The sequence below is a fragment of the Varanus komodoensis genome, unplaced genomic scaffold (genome assembly GCF_004798865.1).
Source record: "Varanus komodoensis strain SLA01 unplaced genomic scaffold, ASM479886v1 scaffold4, whole genome shotgun sequence".
NCBI classification, from domain to species: Eukaryota; Metazoa; Chordata; class Lepidosauria; order Squamata; family Varanidae; genus Varanus; species Varanus komodoensis.
Window position 1 is genome coordinate 43,670,886 of NW_025335941.1, and position 18,771 is coordinate 43,689,656.

General features: G+C 37.1%; 1 protein-coding gene across 3 annotated transcripts in view; it reads right to left on the minus strand.

The window, feature by feature from the left end:
- Nucleotides 1–18,771, minus strand: part of PDS5B (PDS5 cohesin associated factor B) — a 114,979-nt gene that overhangs the window by 3,986 nt on the left and 92,222 nt on the right. For 2 of the 3 annotated variants that reach the window (XM_044441621.1, XM_044441622.1), the window contains exons 20-33: nucleotides 18,140–18,263; nucleotides 17,692–17,850; nucleotides 16,940–17,008; nucleotides 15,036–15,172; nucleotides 14,288–14,411; nucleotides 13,911–14,115; nucleotides 11,530–11,644; nucleotides 10,891–11,023; nucleotides 10,513–10,632; nucleotides 9,942–10,004; nucleotides 3,894–4,039; nucleotides 1,856–1,955; nucleotides 876–1,351; nucleotides 689–790 (exon numbers count right to left, since the gene is read on the minus strand). In XM_044441621.1, coding sequence (XP_044297556.1) covers nucleotides 689–790; nucleotides 876–1,351; nucleotides 1,856–1,955; nucleotides 3,894–4,039; nucleotides 9,942–10,004; nucleotides 10,513–10,632; nucleotides 10,891–11,023; nucleotides 11,530–11,644; nucleotides 13,911–14,115; nucleotides 14,288–14,411; nucleotides 15,036–15,172; nucleotides 16,940–17,008; nucleotides 17,692–17,850; nucleotides 18,140–18,263 — 2,073 coding nt within the window. Of the gene's footprint in view, nucleotides 1–688; nucleotides 791–875; nucleotides 1,352–1,855; nucleotides 1,956–3,893; nucleotides 4,040–9,941; nucleotides 10,005–10,512; nucleotides 10,633–10,890; nucleotides 11,024–11,529; nucleotides 11,645–13,910; nucleotides 14,116–14,287; nucleotides 14,412–15,035; nucleotides 15,173–16,939; nucleotides 17,009–17,691; nucleotides 17,851–18,139; nucleotides 18,264–18,771 lie in introns of those variants that run through there. The other variant, XM_044441623.1, reaches the window with a different exon arrangement.

Below are 18,771 nucleotides of genomic sequence, written 5' to 3' on the forward strand. Positions count from 1 at the left end.
AACCCTCCTTGAAGGAGATTAGGAGAGAACATACATGGAGGAGGGCCTTTTCTGCAGTGGCGCCCAGGCTATGGAATGTGCTCCCCAGAGAGGTCCGCCTGGTGCCATCTTTATATGTTTTTTTGGCACAGGGTAAGACCTTTTTATTTAACCAATATTTCAATGATTTAAAAATTAATTATTATTAGAATTATTTTAATCTAACTTATTTTATTTATTAATTATATATTTCACTTGTGGGATATCTAATTTATTATTATTTTGTATACAGATGTTACTATTTATTGTTGCATTTATAAATTGTTGTGAGCCATCCAGAGATTTATTTATTTTTATTTACTTATTTAGTAAACTTCTATGAAAGTGACTGGACAGCCTAGAAAAATCCTAAATAAATAAGTAAATAAATAACCTACAGCTTGCTGCCATTACAGGTGAAGAGCCCCATTGTGTTTAAACAAGGTAAATAAAGATGAATTGTGAGAGAACATCTAAGCAATACTGTATTCTTATTTTCCAACAACTTTATAGCCCTATTCATTTATTTAATACAGTATTTTTAACTGTATGCTATAGCTGTTCAGATTTGCTATTTTGTCCTAGAAAGAAATAAGGGTACTGTCTTACAGTTGATGGTTTTGGTTATATTTTCTGAGGTAAATGTTTAAACACATTTTATATTTCTTACCCTTTTTTTGGCTGTGAGGATGCTGTTTTGGGTGGTCTTCCTCGTTTTTTCTGTGGTGTAGACTGATTGGATTCAGCTGTACTTATTTCAGATGATTCAGATCTGTTTGGGAAACATACTATAGTTTTATGACAAATTTAAGACATATGAGAGGTGGAAATTTGAGTGCAGTTTACAAACTACATACCTCTGTTGTGTTTTTCTTGGTGTCTTGTACTGCCGTCCTTTGGGTTTCTGCTCTATATTTTCCATTTGTCTTTCTTCTTCTTCCTCTTCCTCCTCTTCCTCCTCCTCCTCTTCCTCCCCCTCCTCTTCTTCTACAGGTTTAACTGATGTAGGTTTTTTTCTACCTCGTTTAGATGACTTTGCTGCTGGTTCTTCTTTCTGTGCGCCCCCCATAGCTGCCTTGGGAGGTCGCCCTCTTCTTCCTTTCTTTGGTGGGCTGTTTTGTTCATCTTCACTTTCTAGGACATCTTCCTTTAGTCTCTTTTCATCTGGCCACTGAGGTTCTTCAGGTTCTGAAATAGCTGCTACTCTCTTTCTCCCTCGCTGCCCACTTCTAAGTTTAGGTTCTTGTCCCAGTTTACTCAGGTCATCTATGCCCAACTTCTCTTCTGAGTCTGTAATGATTTTCTTCCTACCTCTGGGCTTTTCCAGCTCTGACTAAGAGAGAAAGAGCAGATTACCTCTCCCATCAAATATATCAAGATGCTACTTATAAAAGAAAGATTTGCTATTAAGCAAGTCATTCCCCAAATGAGTCCAAAGTATTATTTTTTACCCTAAAAGTTGTACTTTCATTCTCTCAGAGGCTAAGTTATATACACACTGAGCACAAGTCCAGAATAAATAACACAAAGGAAGTGGATATTTCAATGTCAAATGCAGGTCTTTCCTTCCTTCGTTACTCAGTGGTGAAATATAGAATAAATTTACAATTCTATATTACAAGGATGACTTATTTAATTCTGCTGTGGCAATGAAAGAAGCACTCTAAGAGATTCATTTTAGTAAACATAAACTGGATTTTCCAGAAGATCACTGTGACTCTTGATATGTAACCCATCACATCTATGACTGCATTCTGGATGGTATGTCCTATATTATTTATTTAATGTTTGTTACAATTAACTGGAAAAAGATACAATTCATCTAATTCATGCTTACAATTTCAGAGTCATCTTTCTTGTCATTCTTCTTTCCTGGCAAGGGTGAAGCCATTGTGTAGTCTTCATTTTCACTGTGGTCCATTTCAGTACTGTCAAGTCTATTACAATATAGATATTCAATGTTATTAGAACTATATTCATTCTGCTGTTCTTAACATGAAAATTAACAGTGTCAGGCAAAGACTTGAAGCAACAAATTAAGTAGAAAACGATTTTCCAAAGGTGTTTTTTATAAACCTCTTGCTTAAGTTGTCTTTTATTAAACACTAGCAAAATGGCCGTAATTATGGCAGGTAGGCCTTTCGAACATTAGAACAAACCATATCACTTTAAGTCCGTGTGGACAAAAACTAGGCCATCAAGTGGCAGGGACACAGGGAAGGCTGTCCTCACTGTAATGTTGTCCTCAAGTTTATTTCCCCACAAGAGCAAATAGCCATTTACTTACATGACAGAAGATAAAGGAATAAATTCATCAAAGACATAACCAATATGAGAAAAGACTAAACTGAGCCCACACAATTCCAATGCCTGGAGTGAGGAATGATGCCACTTTTCAGCTTTATGTCAAATAGCTGCCTATTTCTTTTGCCCCCAAAAACCCAGTACCAAAGTATTTCTACCTCAGGCTGTACTACGTAACAGAAGAACTGCTCTCACTGTTTCTTTCAAACATCAGAGGGGAACACAGCAGTAAACTGTTATTAGGTCTTTCAACAGTAAATTAACATCAAAGCATTATTCAAACACAAACCACGCAGGATGACAGAGATTGCATATGGTCAGCATTACCTTATCTCCTAAGCTTGATATTGTATCTTTATTTATAGGTACAACTTAAGGGGACTGTTGGACCCCAATAGTACACTAATACTGTCAAAACAAACAGTATGGGAGGATTAAGCTTACAAACAGTAAGCAGGGAGGCGAATCTTTACTGAAGATCAAGAATCATCCAAACACATGTTGGTGATTAAGTTCACATCAAACAATCAGCAAAATCCAGTGGGGGTTTGAGGGGCATCTTAGGTCTGCTTTCTCTTCTTGTTCTTCTTCCAACCAAATTGTTCCAGACCACCTTACTAGTTTGCCCTTGAGCCTAGAGGTGTTATTGCTGAATGCCACTGGAAAAATACATGCTTCTTTTGATTTTCTCAACTGCAGCTCAAGAGGATGGTGATCAGCAAGGGGTGGAATTAATACCTAACCCTTTGTCACTGTTGTATCACTTGCTATTGAGATATAGATATTACTTTCCCAAGAAGCAGAGGGGACTTTTTAAAAGGTCTGCTCACAGAGGCTAGTGAATGTGGCTAATAAATTCTAGAGACTCATGGATATTTTCCTGCTGGTATGGCTGGTGAATTTGTCACAGCCCTAATCACCCTTTTATACTTCCACTGGCTTTTAATTTGATTTATAGTACAGTTTTAAACTTTTAAAAGTTATATTATGCTTGATCAAGCAGTTATATGTTATTGTTGTAAATGTTATGAACCACGCAGAGAGTTCCAGCTATTGAGCATTATAAAAATGCAATATAAGAAAACATATTGAAAAACTTAGTATTTAAATAAAAACATTGAAATGAATTTACTAGGCACATTATGTGCTTCTGTAACTTAGCTAAGATACTGTGCATTATTTTTACATAATTCTAGTGAGCCAAATAACATTTGTACTGATTTAATTTCATTTATTTAACAGATATACCACCCAAAGATCATAGCAGAAAATAAATATGTAATAACAAAAAGGCAGCAACACACGAATATAAATAGAATAGAGCCAAACACCACAACCAGATCTAGAAAGGTAGGCATTTAAGCCAGCTATAGTCCAGGTACTGTTACTTCCAGCTCTTTTTGCTAATTAGCTGTATATTTTGCTACATGAAATGCAAAGCTGCCACTACTCTAGAAATAACACTAATATAGCACTAATCTGGGATACTGCCAATATGAGGATACAGTGTTTTATCTAGAGTTTATTTAGTAACCATTGAACATGGCCAATAGTTTTGTTATATTACTTACCTCGCTTTGATTCTTCCAGGTGAACTTGGGTTTGAATTGCTGCTGGCATTGCTTACAGTTTCCATTCGGGAAGACTTAGATTGAGACTGCTTGCCTGCTGATGAGAGAGGCTTATTAACTGCTCCAAGAACATTGGCTGCTTTGGGCTGTAAAATAAAAAGGCTTCTATTTTAACCTAGGTATTCATAATCCTAAATATATATCCTTCAAGTAACAAACCAAGTTTAAATATGTGGTATACACATTCTTCAGTCTCACAGCCTTCTTAGTTGAAAAATTTGTTTCAAGGCAAAATTTAATGTTAGACAAATGGTGCATACACTGGATGCTGGATGTTTCTGATTTAAGACAAGCAAGCTAAAAAAGGCAAGACAAGTTCAGTGGTGGGCCCTTATTTGCTCAGATCACTGATCACACCAGAACTGAAAGCTTATTGCAAGAATCAGGAAGAACCACCTAATCTTCTGCATTGCATTGTTATGAGGCTTCCTTGATGGTCTAGCTAATATCCTACTGGTTAATTCTATTCGGACTCTACATCACACGAAGGTGATCTTGCACAGTCCTTTGGCAAGCATCATATGGCAGTGGTAGAGAACTTGCAGCTCTCCAGATGTAGTTGAACTTCAGCTCCCATCAAACCCAGCCAACACAGCAAAAGGTTAAGGAGTGCAGAATTACAACAGCATCTGTAATGCCAAGACAGCCTTTCCATTATTATGATATAGCCATCTAAACATGCCCCTTGTGTTGTTCTTACAAAGGCCTACCTAGTATGCTCAGTTAACTGTGCATAGTATCAAAATCCATGGTCTTTTCCCCCCCAGTTATTTTTTTTTTACTCCAAATCCCATAAACCTAAGCCAATACTTGGCAAGTGCTTACGAATCATGGGAATAGTCCAAAACATCTGGAGGGTATCAGATTAGATTTCCTAATTTTAACAGGAATGTGCACTTAATGTAGCGCAAATAATGTAGATATTTTCTGTGCCTGTGACTTTACAATGAGTATATAATAGAACTAGGAACGATCCACAACATTCTGCTATACCATGAAGCAGAATGAGGAGGGGTGCAGACTCCTTTCAAGATAGAAAGTAAATTATAAAGATGTTGACATGCAGAGAGAGTTTCTGCATGTTTCTGAATATGATCCAGTATAGAACAGTTATATCGTCCATTTATTTTCTGTGCCACCCTGACTTAAACTATTTAGATTATGCAAAACTTGTTAAGAGATTGGCAATCTGTTATATTCCTAAAAATCTGTAAAGTATCAGGCATGTAGTCTAGGGATACTGACTGATCCTGTTTTGTTGCTGAAGGCCACAGTGGTCTCCAGGTCCATAGCATCCCCCACCAAGCTAAGACAGAGATGACTAGGTGACAGCAGCCTATTCCTGTTAACCTCCTCATGGCAATTCGTTATCTGCAGAGCATTCTTTGACAACTTTTCAGAAATTTGTATTAGTTCAGAATAGAGCAATTAAGTTGCTAACCAGAAATGGGCTTAAGGAACTCATCTTGATAGTTTTGAAACTGCTTCACTGGCTGCTAATAAGCATCCAAGCACAATCCAAATTGTACCTAGATAACTGAAAGAAAGTATATTTCTTAAATGTACATGATCATGCATTCAGATTTTTATTGGAGACCTGTCTCTAGATATTGTCCTCGTTTTTATTGAAAATCTATAGGTGCTGGAGAAAAAGTGATTTGTTCACCAGTTCTAAAAGGTTGAATAAGTTTCTCAGAAAAGTGAAACTAAAATAAACTAATGAACTCAACATTGACTATTTGCAGGAAAAAATCTGGCTTATTGTCTATTGTCGGCTGCTAGACAAGTTTTTGCCCAAAGTTGGAAAGGTGACAGAATCCCTAACTTGAGCAACTGGTATGTGAAAGTATGGAACCTGGCTCTATTGGAGAAACTGACCCAGCAAGTTAGTATCTGAAAGAGCATCTAGACACTGACACATTTAGGGACCTTTTACTTAGGGACCTTTTATCAGTTTCACTGACTGAGAAGGAGATGGATTCTGCTCTGGCAACACATGGCAAAATATGAACAAACTTACTTTGCTCTAGGAGCTTTTGACTATTAAATTATCTAAGAGTATTTTCTCTTTGAAATTTGACATATAAACAACTGCTTTAACATGTCCAGTTTGTATTGTGATTTTAGAACTTTAAGCTGTTTTACATTTTGTATACTGAATTTTATAATGTATTTTTATTGTGTCCAATAAAAAATAAAATAAAAAGAAATGAATTCTGGACATATGTGATTTACTTTTAGAGATTTAAAAAATAAAAGTAACACAATACATTTTTGTTATAATCGTTAGGCCTGTTCTTCCTCGTGGCTATTCAGCAGAATATTTGTTCGGTTTATACTGGATATTTTAGAAAAGAAAAATGACAGTTTCCAGAGAACTTGTTTCACAGAACCAGCTCTACAACTTTTTAGCAATGAAACCAGAGAAGAACACACTACAGTCTAAGGTTAGGAACAGAATGGCTGAGGCACTGGATAAACACAAACTGAATATGATTGAAAAAATGACAACTAAAGTGTTATCCCCCAAAAGTGTGCATTCTACAAACCTTATGCAAATGTATCTCAATTTGCCAGCTCACAGCAAAGGAAGAGATTCTAGATAAACTTTAATTGGGACATTGAAACTGAACTGAGCTTGGCAATGTACATAAAAAGATGAAGACAGCACAGAATACATGGAAAGTTCCAGCATATGGTGGACATGGGTGATAAGAGCAACTCATGAAAAAGCAGAAAGTGACTCAACTTCAGGGATAAAGACAGGTCCCTCAATCCCTGATGGTTAAAGTTGCAAAATCAATTGCTGAGAGGTTTTATGAAGGTATCAGCTGCTGGCAAGAGTTTTGGAATCAATCTGAAACCTCCATTTATCAAAGCACCAAAGTGACAACTGTTGATTTAGAACACAATCCATTGAGGCTGCCTCTAAGCCTTTGAACTGTAGCTCCGTATGAATGGAGAAGAGGTTCTAACCATTTATACTTTTGGAACAAAGACCACTAGCTGGAAAATGAAAGAGGGTCAAGATTAAGCTTCAGGGTCTCCAGGAAGAAAACAGGGACATTGAGCTATAGGCACTGTAAAAAGTCCAAATGAGTTATGTCATGATAAAAATTCCAGATTATCTGTAGTGAGAATTGGCAAAAGGAAATCTCCAACTTGTTGATGTCACCATTCCTGAAGTAAGCCAAGGACATTCTGACTGGAAGAGAGGCTTATCAGAAAATCATATCAAGCTGAGTGGAGCATATAAGAAGTGAACTAGTAGTACATTAGATTAATTTTGGATAGGCTGTAGGGCCTAAGAGCAGCCTTTAATTCCTGTGCAAATTAAGTTAGAATTGTGAAGATGCTAACAGATGAAAAACCTTTCAGTTCACAATAACTGAAATTAGAAATTAGAAACAACCGGCATTATGTGAAAAATAGAGAGCAAAGGGTTCAGAAGTGATACTATACATATTTGATACAATGTGAGGATACCAGGGCAACCATTCTGACCGGACATAGGCAGTAATTTCCTAACAACCAAGAAGGCTGTTCAGAGATTTAGAATGGATACAGTACTTGACGCAATGTCAGTGATGATCCTGTATGTAAAAAGACCAAGATATTCCTCTATACTTCCTCATAATGCCATCAGAAAAAATCAGGTAACAACAAAGTTGAGAGTAGTGATGGATATTTGTTCCATGACAGGGGCTGTCCCTCAGTCACTGTTCACTTATCAATCAGACAAAAACTGAAAACAGGCTTGATTGGGATTCTGATCCAATTCTGTCAATACACAGTGGACTTCCCTGCAGACATTACAAAGATCTTGAAAGGGAATTGGAATGCACTAAGATTCCAGAGGATAAAGAAAGTAGAATTAAGAATCCCAAAAATGACTAGATTACTATTGAGTGCTTCTCCTACCCATTTTCTGCTTGCAGTCACTATAAAGACATCATCTAAAATAGTAAAGAAAGCTAGATGAATGAATGTTGATGATTTCATATCAGGAACTGACATGATAGGTGAAGCTTATGCTATTTATATGAATGCTGCTGACAACAGGAGTGGTTCTCTGGAAATGGAAAACTACTTCTAAGGAACTGCTAATATGCTGGCAAGATGAAAGTCCCTCCTGAGAATGCCCAATCAGGCCCTGGAACCAACAACTCAGAAATCTGAAGCTCTGAAGGGAAACATGGAAGCATATGAGTTTGCTTGTGAAATCTGTCCATTCCTAGAATTCATTACTTTGGCAAATGGGGCGGCATAGAAGTTCCCTAAATAAATAATAAATAAATTACTAGCAGGAAAAATGCAGACTGTTTTGTACCACATGCATCTGTGCATATCTTTAATCTGGATTTTATCTGGATTCTTGTCTCCATTTACAAACACAGAGTAATGCTTTTCCTCACCTATGTGAGTAAGGTCTCAAATGGGGTGAATGATTAGCAAATGATCTGGCCTGCAACTGGGATCACTGGTGCTGAAAATTATCCAAACAACCATATCAAGATGGTATTTTCTCAGTACAGTAGCCAGACCATTACTGGTTGCAATTGTGTAAAAAAGTAAAAAGAAATGTACAGCACAGTGGCCTACCTTAGGTACATGAACAGTCAGTTGTCACACTGTGCAGGTAATGACAATCCAGGGCAATAGATTCAGAACCTGAAACAAGATCAGCTTTGGTGGAAGGGTTCCAGTGATTTAATTCAACTGGACGCTAGATGACAACACTACCTCTACGAGAATGGACTCTCAACTTGAAATCAACTCTCCTGAATTTTATGGAAGACAGCTGCAATACAGAGGATGCAACGAGTCCAGTGATGGAACTAAAGAAATACAGTAAGTTATGTTTGTTCTTTTAAGTAACCACTTAGCACTGCATTTTGTGCAATATCTACAAACTCCAGTGGGCAAATGTAGCACTTCAGTGACATTTTATAAAAATTTTGATGCTAAAAGGTATCGATGAGAAGATGGAAATTGGAAGCCAACTACAAGTCAAATAGCTGATGTGTCAGATTCCTACAGAGTAAAAATTAGCTGAAGTGAATGTCTTCCTGGACAGCTATGGACTTACGTGCATAAAATGACCACAAAAAGCTAAGGTTGGACCAGCAGCATCCACAAGTAGATCACTGAACAACAAATACAGTGTCAACATTAAAGACAGATGCACAATTGGTTATGTGATACCCTAGCACAGCTAAGAGACAGGTTCTGGATTACAAAAGGGAGACAGCTGGTAAAAGCAGTAATTCAGAAATGTGTGATGCTAACAGAATCAAGGGCAACCTGGAAAGAAATAGTTGCCTCTTTAATTAAAGACTGATGGTTAGTCATCGATGGAGGGAGTTTAAAACCTCTTTCAACCTCAAACAGGACAGTTTTCCTAGTGTTGATATTAGCAGCACCAGAATAGCAATCTTTGCCCCACAGCACAGCTGGGATGCAAAGCAAACTAAGCAGGGCTCCCAGGATGGCATGCTGAGTGGCAGAAGGCTGCATATGGCATAAGAATTGCCTCAACTTGCTCTAAAAAGTTAGGTAGGTGGTGACTAATAAAGTGCTTTCCAGTTGTGGTTCTACATATTTACTTGCTTTTTCAGTGGAAATGTGTGTGGTGCCAGCTCTTATACACTGTCAGTGCTAGGCTAAGTTATACCATCTCACCCCACCAGTTTTTTAAATACCAGCTAATGTATTCTGCATGCGTTTTTTCTCTACAGTTTTAACCTTGTCAATGCTCTTGTTCAGGTGTTTAGATTTTTTATTATTACAGATTGTGAGCCTTTCTGGGTGTACTTTACTAAATAGCAGCAGATTTTTTTAAATTAAGAAAATACAGTACAGTGGTGTCCTAGCCTACAATATCATCCACAGTCATAGTTTAAAATGTTGCTAGGGCAATATATTATTATGGTCAAATAAATTTATTTGTGAAGAGTAGATGCTATACAAATCTTTGTAAAAGCCCACCTTTCCTGGAGTGAAAAATGATTTCATTTCTGGAGGAAGGTAGTTTTTGGTATTACTGAAATTCTGGAAGGAAAAAAAAGAAAGAAAGCCAGTCAGAATTAAATGTTTCTGTAGTAGTTTTTTAGGGATACCAGTATTTTAAAAAACCTAGAGCAGCAAACTTATTTTAAAATATCAAATTTATTTCTTAGGGTAGCACACACGTGAAACAAAAATTATAAATTACCCTGTGGCACCTTAAGAATACCATTTCTGTCATATTATTACCATTTCTGATATCCTTTTTAAAGAAGATTTTCTTAAAGAATACCAGATTCATCATATAAACTTTTGGAAACTACAGTTCATTATAGCTCAGAGTACAGTTTATTGTAGTCATTTATGCCAAATAGAATTAACTGCCTCAAAGATGCCACAAGGTTGGTTTTACTACAGCAGGATATAGCTACCCTTTTGAATTTGTTACAAATTTAACACTTACATTAAAGAAGAGTTGACACTGAAAGTTGCTATTTTCAATTCCAACAAAACTTAAAAGATAAACACATTCAGTTCACAAGCCAAACTTCACCTTGTCAGGTTGAGTGAAATATCGAGCTGGAAGTACAGGGTCTTTGGGAGATTCCAAACTATATGTCGTACTCTTTGACATGATGATGTTCATTGCTATATCGCATACTGTGTAAAGTTTCTGAAATATAGAGAATGATCCCATGAGATTAAAAGAAGCATAGCCAATTTCTGCAAGCCATCATAAACACCGTAACTCATTAAAATTCAATTAAACTGTTTTCTACCCTGAACCTCTCAAACAGGGTAAGCACCGTACAGGAGAACAACAGACAAAATAGATTTGAACTGATCAAACATTCATCTAACTTGATAGAGTGTAATAACTAGGATTATCGTCTGCAGTATTTGTAGTGTCTAAATATTTAATTCAACTTACTTCATTCATTTTTGGATCTTCAGGTCCTTGAGCATCTTTTGTTTGTTTAATGTTTTCTACCATTTTTCTGATAAATGCATGACTATTATTTTCATTTTTAGCCATCAGTATTTCCAGGATGAACCAAAGACACCTAAAAGAAACATTCCTTATTAAACATGTGGCTGGCAAATCACCAGAAAATATCCAGTTCAGAACAGTTAAAAATAATTAATTTGTCTTCCTGTTCAGCATACCAAAAATGGTATCTTGTAAAAACAACTGACTTATGGAATAATTCTGTGGCCTATCAACATAGTTTGAGAATAAAAAGGACCAAGAAGGGGAAACTGGAGAAGTCACAATATTATTTATCCTGAAGCTGCTCCAGCCTCCTTTCCTCTTCCCTTCAAGAATACTACAGCTAGATGAGAGAAAAAAATGCAGAATAGGAGGAATTGCAATGACAATTAGAGAAATGGTACAGTGCTTGTAAACATCAGAGTTGTGGGGGGGGGGGGGTACTTATGGACATGTTGGCAGAATTGCTCCCTTACTCACATTAAATATTTCACACAAATTACCAAATCAGTATATTACTACAAACTGACACATACCGTTAAATTGTACAATGTATTTGATCTATTTAGAAAGTCTTACTCTTTAATGTCTTTCAGCTGTTCAATATCTTGAACTTTGACATAATCAGGATCATGTGCTAGAAGATGGATCGTATATGGAACAACATACTCTGGTAGAAGTGACAAAAGTTTCTCTGAAAATATAAATTAAGAGGGATAAAAAATAATAACATGTACCAAACTGTCAATTTATTTATAAAATGTGCATTAGAATATAAAGCATTTTCAACCACATGAAGATAGTTCCACACAGATTAGCATATATGCACCTAATTTTGAACTGGCAAGAAACAGATCTGGTGGAAAAATTCAGTAGTTCAATGCCACAAACAGAACAGTAGAGTTAGAAGGGGCCAAGAAGGTCATTGGGTTCAACCCCCTGCTGTTGTAGGACACCAATTTACACCATCCCATTCAGATGACTGTCCACTTTCTTTTTGAATGTCGCTAGTGTGGGAGAGTTTACGACCTCTCTAGGTAACTGGTCTGACTGTTTTATTTCCCTGGCAGTTAGAAAACTTTTCCTGCTATGTAGCCTGAATCTGGTTTGTCACAACTTGAGATGATTATTCCATGCCCTACACTCTGGTATGAGTGAGATGAGGTCTTATCCTTCCTCTTTGTGACAGTCTTTCAGATACTTATAAATTGATATCATGTCCACTGTCAAGTCTTCTCTTCTCAAGGCTGAACATGCCCAGTTCTCTCAGTCTCTTCTCATAGAGCAATGCTTCCAAACCCTGGATCATTTTTGTTGTCCTCCTCTGGACTCTTAATTTTTCTGCATCTTTCTTAAAATCTTGCTGCCCAGAACTGTATTCTATAGGAAGTCTGACTAGTGAAGAGTATAGGGGAACTATTACTTCTCACATCTGGGAAAGTAATACTTCTATTAAGGCTTCCCAAAATAGCATTTGCCCTTTTTTGCAGCTGTACTGCATTGCTGGCTTATGTTTATCCTGTTATCCACAGTAACTTCAAGGTTTTCTTTTCACATTCTGTTGACCCACACATTCCCCATCTTGTATTGATGCATTTGGTTTCTTCTTCCTAGATGGAGGACTTGGCAATTGTCCCTACTGAATCGCATTCTGTTGCTTTTCAAGATCACCCTGGATCTTCATTCTTGTCTTTTAAGATGTTCATTATTCCACCCAGTCTTGTATAATCTGTACATTTGATTGTTGTTCCTTGTGCTTCCTCATCTAAATTAGTAATAAAAGATATTGAAGAGCACTGGGCCTAAGACTAAACCTTGTAGCACCCAAGTACTCTGTAGTTCTCAGATTCACCTTTTTTCTCTTTTTGAAGTTGGGGATGTTAGCTCTTCTCCAATCATCTGGCACTTCTCCTGTTTTCTGTCAAAAATAATAGACCATGTTTCTGAAAGTGCCTCTGCTAGCTCTTTTATGACTCTGGGATGGAGTTCATTGGACGCTGGAGATTTGAACAGGTTTATTCCATCTAGATATTCCTTGACCGTTTGTCTGTTGATCTTGGGCTGCCATCCCTCACTTTCAGTCTGTACTTTCTCTTCGCTGTAGATCTTTATGTGGGGAAAGCCTGAGGCAAAATAGGAACTGAGCATCTCTGCCTTTTCCTCATTTGTCACCCTGCCATCCACTTTAAGTAGTTGGATGCCTTTCTCTTTCAGATATCTTTTGTTTTGAAGAAGAAAGCACCTAAAGAATGGTTCCTTGTTGTTTTTAGTATCCCTTGCTAGTCTCAGTTCATTTCCTGCTTTAGTTTCCTGATGCTGTCCCTGTAATTCCTTGCTATTTGTTTATACTTTGCTTTTGTGGCCTGACCCTGCTTCTACCTCCTGTACATGTTCTATTTTCCTTTCAGACTGTCACTTAACTTTTTGTGGAGCCACATGGGCTTCTTTTCTTGTCTTCTACACTTTTTTCTTGGATAAACTTAACTTTACATATTGTGAGCTGAGTGTGCTGCCTAAGAACTGAACAACAGATCTTGCCTCTGTCATGAACTCAGTAGTTGGCCTTAGGACAATTTTAAGACCAATTTTCAACATTGGGGCTCAGACCAGGAACAAATCATGTAATTAAGAGAATTGTGCTTTATGTATTCCACATAAGTGGAATACATGCTTACACCACTGGGTATAAAGAGTCAGGTGCCACATATCTGGAGTTAAGTAGAAAAGCCCCCAGGCAGACATGACTAGCAGCCTATTGGGATATATTCACAGTACACAATTGGTGAAAAGACCAAAGTTACATAAGTAAATTCAGTACTACGTTTTAAACAGCAGAAGCTTCCAGAAACTTTTCAACTCATAGCATCTTACAACAACCAAATATAGAACCCTGGCCACATGCAATTGTGGCAGTTATAATGCAGGCTACATGCCTTCACTTCTTCTCCTTGATTTCTTACCACTAACAGCTGCATGCTGTTTTAGATACTCCCGTCTCACATTTATGTTTTTCACTAGGCATTGTCTTGCATGAGCTCTTCTCTCTTTTACTGGGTCTTTTGCACACAATGCACAAATAGCCATATACTCCAGAGGTAACCGTAGCCTTGATAGGCCTTTATGAAGTTTCTGGGCAAATGCTTGCCTAACCTGGTAACACTCATCCTGAAAGAAAGAAAATACATTTTGTACAAACATGACTACTTAATACCTGCATGAGAAAATGTAAAAACAAATATACTTCACTATATATGTTACAGTGTTTATGATTATGTTAACTTTCATGTTATGGATAATTAGAGCATGCAGAGATAGCAACCCACCCCCGTTTCCTTACATTAATGGCTAGTGCACACAGCTGATACTGTTCTAATGTGATGATTTCATGATAACAAGGCTCCTGTGCCAGCTTCACAACAGCACTAGCAGCAGCTAGCCTCAAACGAGACATATCAGGTTTGCTGAAAAGTAAACAGAAGGACATGGGCTAATTAGTATAAAATTGTAAACTATTTTATAGAAGCAACATCACATTTGCATTGCACTACATTTTTCATGTCAACCTGTCCAGAACAAATGATACTGCTGAAAGTGGAAGCATCAGAACAACTATATTCTCAGGTTATTAAGGTAAGAAAAGCATGAACATTTTTGCCTGGGCACACAAACTGATTGCTCCTTCTTGCCATGAATAACCTACAGAGTCTCTAATTAACTGTAGGTTCCACTGTATCCAAAAGCTTTAGAATGAGCCAAGAACTGTGGTTTAATATCCTGGTTTATAGTTTTATGAATTATACATGAAAAAAATGAAAGAAAAGAAGGAGTAAAAATTAGTATAGCATCTGCCAAGTATAGCATCTCCAGGGTTTGGAAACCACAACTCCATGTGCAACTAAACAGGTGGGTCAATTCTCTGATAATGTCAGTCATCTTTCTTGAAATGAATCTAGAATCACTCTACATATGAGCAGCAACGCACAAGCCGGTTCTGTTTTGCATGTATCTCTGCAATTGAACTGTAACATGCTTTCTTCTTGCATCAACGGCTTAAAGTGTTGTTTTAAAGTAATTGTTTTATATACCTAATTTTCCCCTGTTCCGTCAGGTCTCCATCGCTGTGTAATATTGTTGTTAACAACCTCAGGGTAGAGGTTCCTGATTTACTGTGATTATTCTTCATTCCTAGCAACCATCGAACCATCATCTTGATGGCCTGAATCTGAAATGTTAATAAATAATACATGAAGAATACAATCAAGAAAAAGTCTTGCGGCTCCTTAACAACTAATACTTTTATATATCTGATGCAAGATTTCACGGAAGTTGTCTGATTCATTGGATATACGAAATGTCAATCTCTGACACATATACAGCTGTGGGGCTGGGGTCAGGGAGACCTCAACAATGGTGTCAAACGGGACATCTGATGTGTAATATTACTACATCATCTGCTCCTTCCCCATCATATCCTTAGGTTCCAGTGCATGACGGTATAAGTTAAACTTTGAAGCAGGAACTGGCTTCCATGACTGCCATAAATTAGTAGATGACAACAATGGCACATTTATCTCTTGAATTTTTCCTCTTGTGAGGAGCTCAAGGAAGCACACACAGATGCATTTTACCCTCACAACAACCACCATGTGAGTTTGGTTAGACAGAAATTAAAAGACTAACCAAATGTCACCCAGTGAGGTTCATGACTGAATGAGGACTAGAACCCAGATCACCCAGGTCCAGCACTCTAACCGCCATATCACACTGGTCCTCAACATGTGCTCAATTCCTTACTTTACATCATTATTCTGCTTCTTCTAGCCACGACACACAGCTTAATAAGAAAGGCCTACTTGCTAACCATTGGAAATAATGTTCAGATTCCACTTTCAAAAGTTTTTAAAGTACTACCTACACTCTACCAAGTCTGTCAGCCAGTTCTGAGGTCTTGAGGTCCACATTTGTACAGAGGTCCCCTTTCCCTGATCTCATAGCAAGTATGCACATCCCTGAAAGTGACTAATTACAAGAGCACCTATTTTGTTGTTACGTGTACTACTAAGATATTTGCACTTAAGCTATATGTTAGTTTTTCCAAACTAACTAAAAACTTTTTACATGAGCATTCTACAGTGTTTTCATCACTGGAGCTATTGCAAGTTGACAATCTGAAAACCCCCTAAAAGACTTACTTTAGCAATAGCTGTTGAGATACATCCTTCCAACAATCATTAACTTACTAGATTGGGAGGAGCAACATGCAGCCAAATGCAGTCCACATCAGCCTGAGTCACTGCTTCTACATTACAAGCGGTTGGCTGTACTAACAAAGTTTGCAGTTCTGGACACTATTATTTATTATATTTATATTCTGCTCTTTTTCCTTTCAAGGAACTCAAGGGAGCTTTCATAATTCTCCTCCTCCTCTCAATCTCATCTTCACAACATCAACCCTGTATGGGAGGTTGGGCTGAGAGTCTGGGACCGGTCCAAAATCACCCAAAAGTGACAAATTTAGCTTGCTGTCAATTGGTTCCTGGACCATACAAATCTGGCCCCCACTGCTGTTGACAAAAGTAATATAAACTGCAACAAAGGTACCCTTCTAATGGATCATTTTCAGGAACATGCACACAGAGTCAAAGATTTTTCCTTACAGGGTTAAAGAAGAACTGAACAAACCCAATGACAGGGTTTACAAGTAATGGGCAACCCATCAAGGTAACTAAACATAGCAGGTTGTCTTGTGTGAACCTGTATTACTTTCTGCAGGATAGCTTTTTTGCGGGCAACAAGCTGACCTGGCAACCTATGGCTTTTTGTAGGGATTGTTGGACCCATGAAGAGTAATGTCATCTGAAGCTAGGCTGTGGTACATGGAAGCAGTGAGTGAACTGCTTGGCAAGAGTTGCAAAAATCAGTATTTTAGACAGCTGGAAATATGCTGCAGTCAACATAAATATGCAAAACCAGGATTTATCTGACTCACCTTTACAAGAGTCTCAGGAGAAACTTCTTCATCAGGCACCCAGAGCTTAGTTGTCTTTTTGCCTGGCATCTGAAAAAAAAAATATTGCTATGGCTTTCATGCCTTATGCTTATATGTAATTTATCATAACTTATCTGACACAACATCAGGCTTGTTTTATATCTTGGTGTATGTTGTTGTTCAGTTGCGAAGTCATGCCTGACTCTCTGAAACCCCATGGACAATATTCGTCCCATCCAGGAACCTCAACTTCTGCCATCCCCTTCTCCTTTTGTCTTCAATTGTTCCCAGCATCAGGATCTTCCCCAGTGAGTCCCTTTTTCTCATTAGGTGGCCAATATAAAATTGATATAGCATAAATACTTCTTTTTTCAATAAAAATCAAGTACTTTGGGAAAATCAAAGTCCCTTAAAATATTAAAACTTTCAACTTTGATTATCCAGCTGAGATGTTATTTACATCCTCTGTGAAATTAAATTGATAGTTGCACCTGGCTTTTCTGTCTGAGTTTCTGTTTGGAAGGAATGATGTGCACACATTCAGGGACAGATATTCTTTTTTAAAGACTAATTCTCAGCTTGTCCATTAGTAGAAATACACAGTGATAGCAGCAGATTTCTTTTTATTTATTTGTCATACTTATATACCACTAAGAATCTTTCTCTGGATAATATGAAGAAAACATATTTCTACTATTTTTTATATTTTAATTCTTACTGAAAAAATAAAGACACAATTTTTAAAAACTTACCCTGTCACTCATTAATAAGTCTTTAACAATGAAAGTGGCTACCAAAGATTTCAATGGAGCAGCAAACTGATCAGGTGCCAACAAGGCTATGTGGCCAATGGAAACCAGAGGTGTAATCAGATGTTCAAGATTGCTTGGATCAAGACTCTTATGCAGTGGCTAAAACATAAATAAAAACATTGGATAGTAAATGTTGAGATCAATGTGCCTTTAACTAGCAACTTAAGGCAAAAAATTAAAATAGTTTCCATTGCTGGAAACAATGAACTGAATTTGCTACTGCAGTCCAAGTGTTCTTCAGGAACAGCATTTTAAATATGTTAACATGCGGGCTAACTTGCTTATTTTCTGGCACACTTCACAGAATAAATCAGTTACTAAAAGGACTCAGAGAAATAGAAAAGCACTATATACTTAAAACATTATTAATTATTAATATATTCATTACCTCAAATATCTGTGCAAATTGTGTTTCTTTGCTGGAAAATATTGCATGGATGCAGTGAATGGCATACTTGGCTTGACGAGGTGGTCCTTTTTTAGCTTTATGATGCAAAACAGGAAGCAAAGCTCTGAAATCACAAAGTTCATTTTTTAAGTGTAAATGTGCAACATAAAGTCGATATGAAGAGATAACTGTTATAAACGCAGCAGTTCAAATGTTCTAGGTTTTTTTTTTTTTTGCAAAAAGGTGTGAATGAAGCCTATATATACATACAGATTTTTTTGTAATTTTCATCTATAGTCATAAAACTCAGCTCTTCTCCTGAATGCCAATAACAACCCAGCAAGCCAAAAATATCTCAAAACACAAATGAAGCTTTCATATTTCTTTGAATATATTATAGGTATATGGAAGTGTTGTAGTTTTGTACTTCCAGTAACCAATCTTCAGAATTGTCTCTAGTTTCTCAGCATAATTCCATATATGCACAGGAAACATTTCATTTTTTATTAAAGTTCATAATTAGCCTTTCTAAAAGGACTTTTATTCTAGGCAGTTTGTATGTAAGGAGTACCACTAAAGACTATGAGAAACCCAGCAGTGCAAGCCACATGACCAGAGCTTAAAAATAAAAA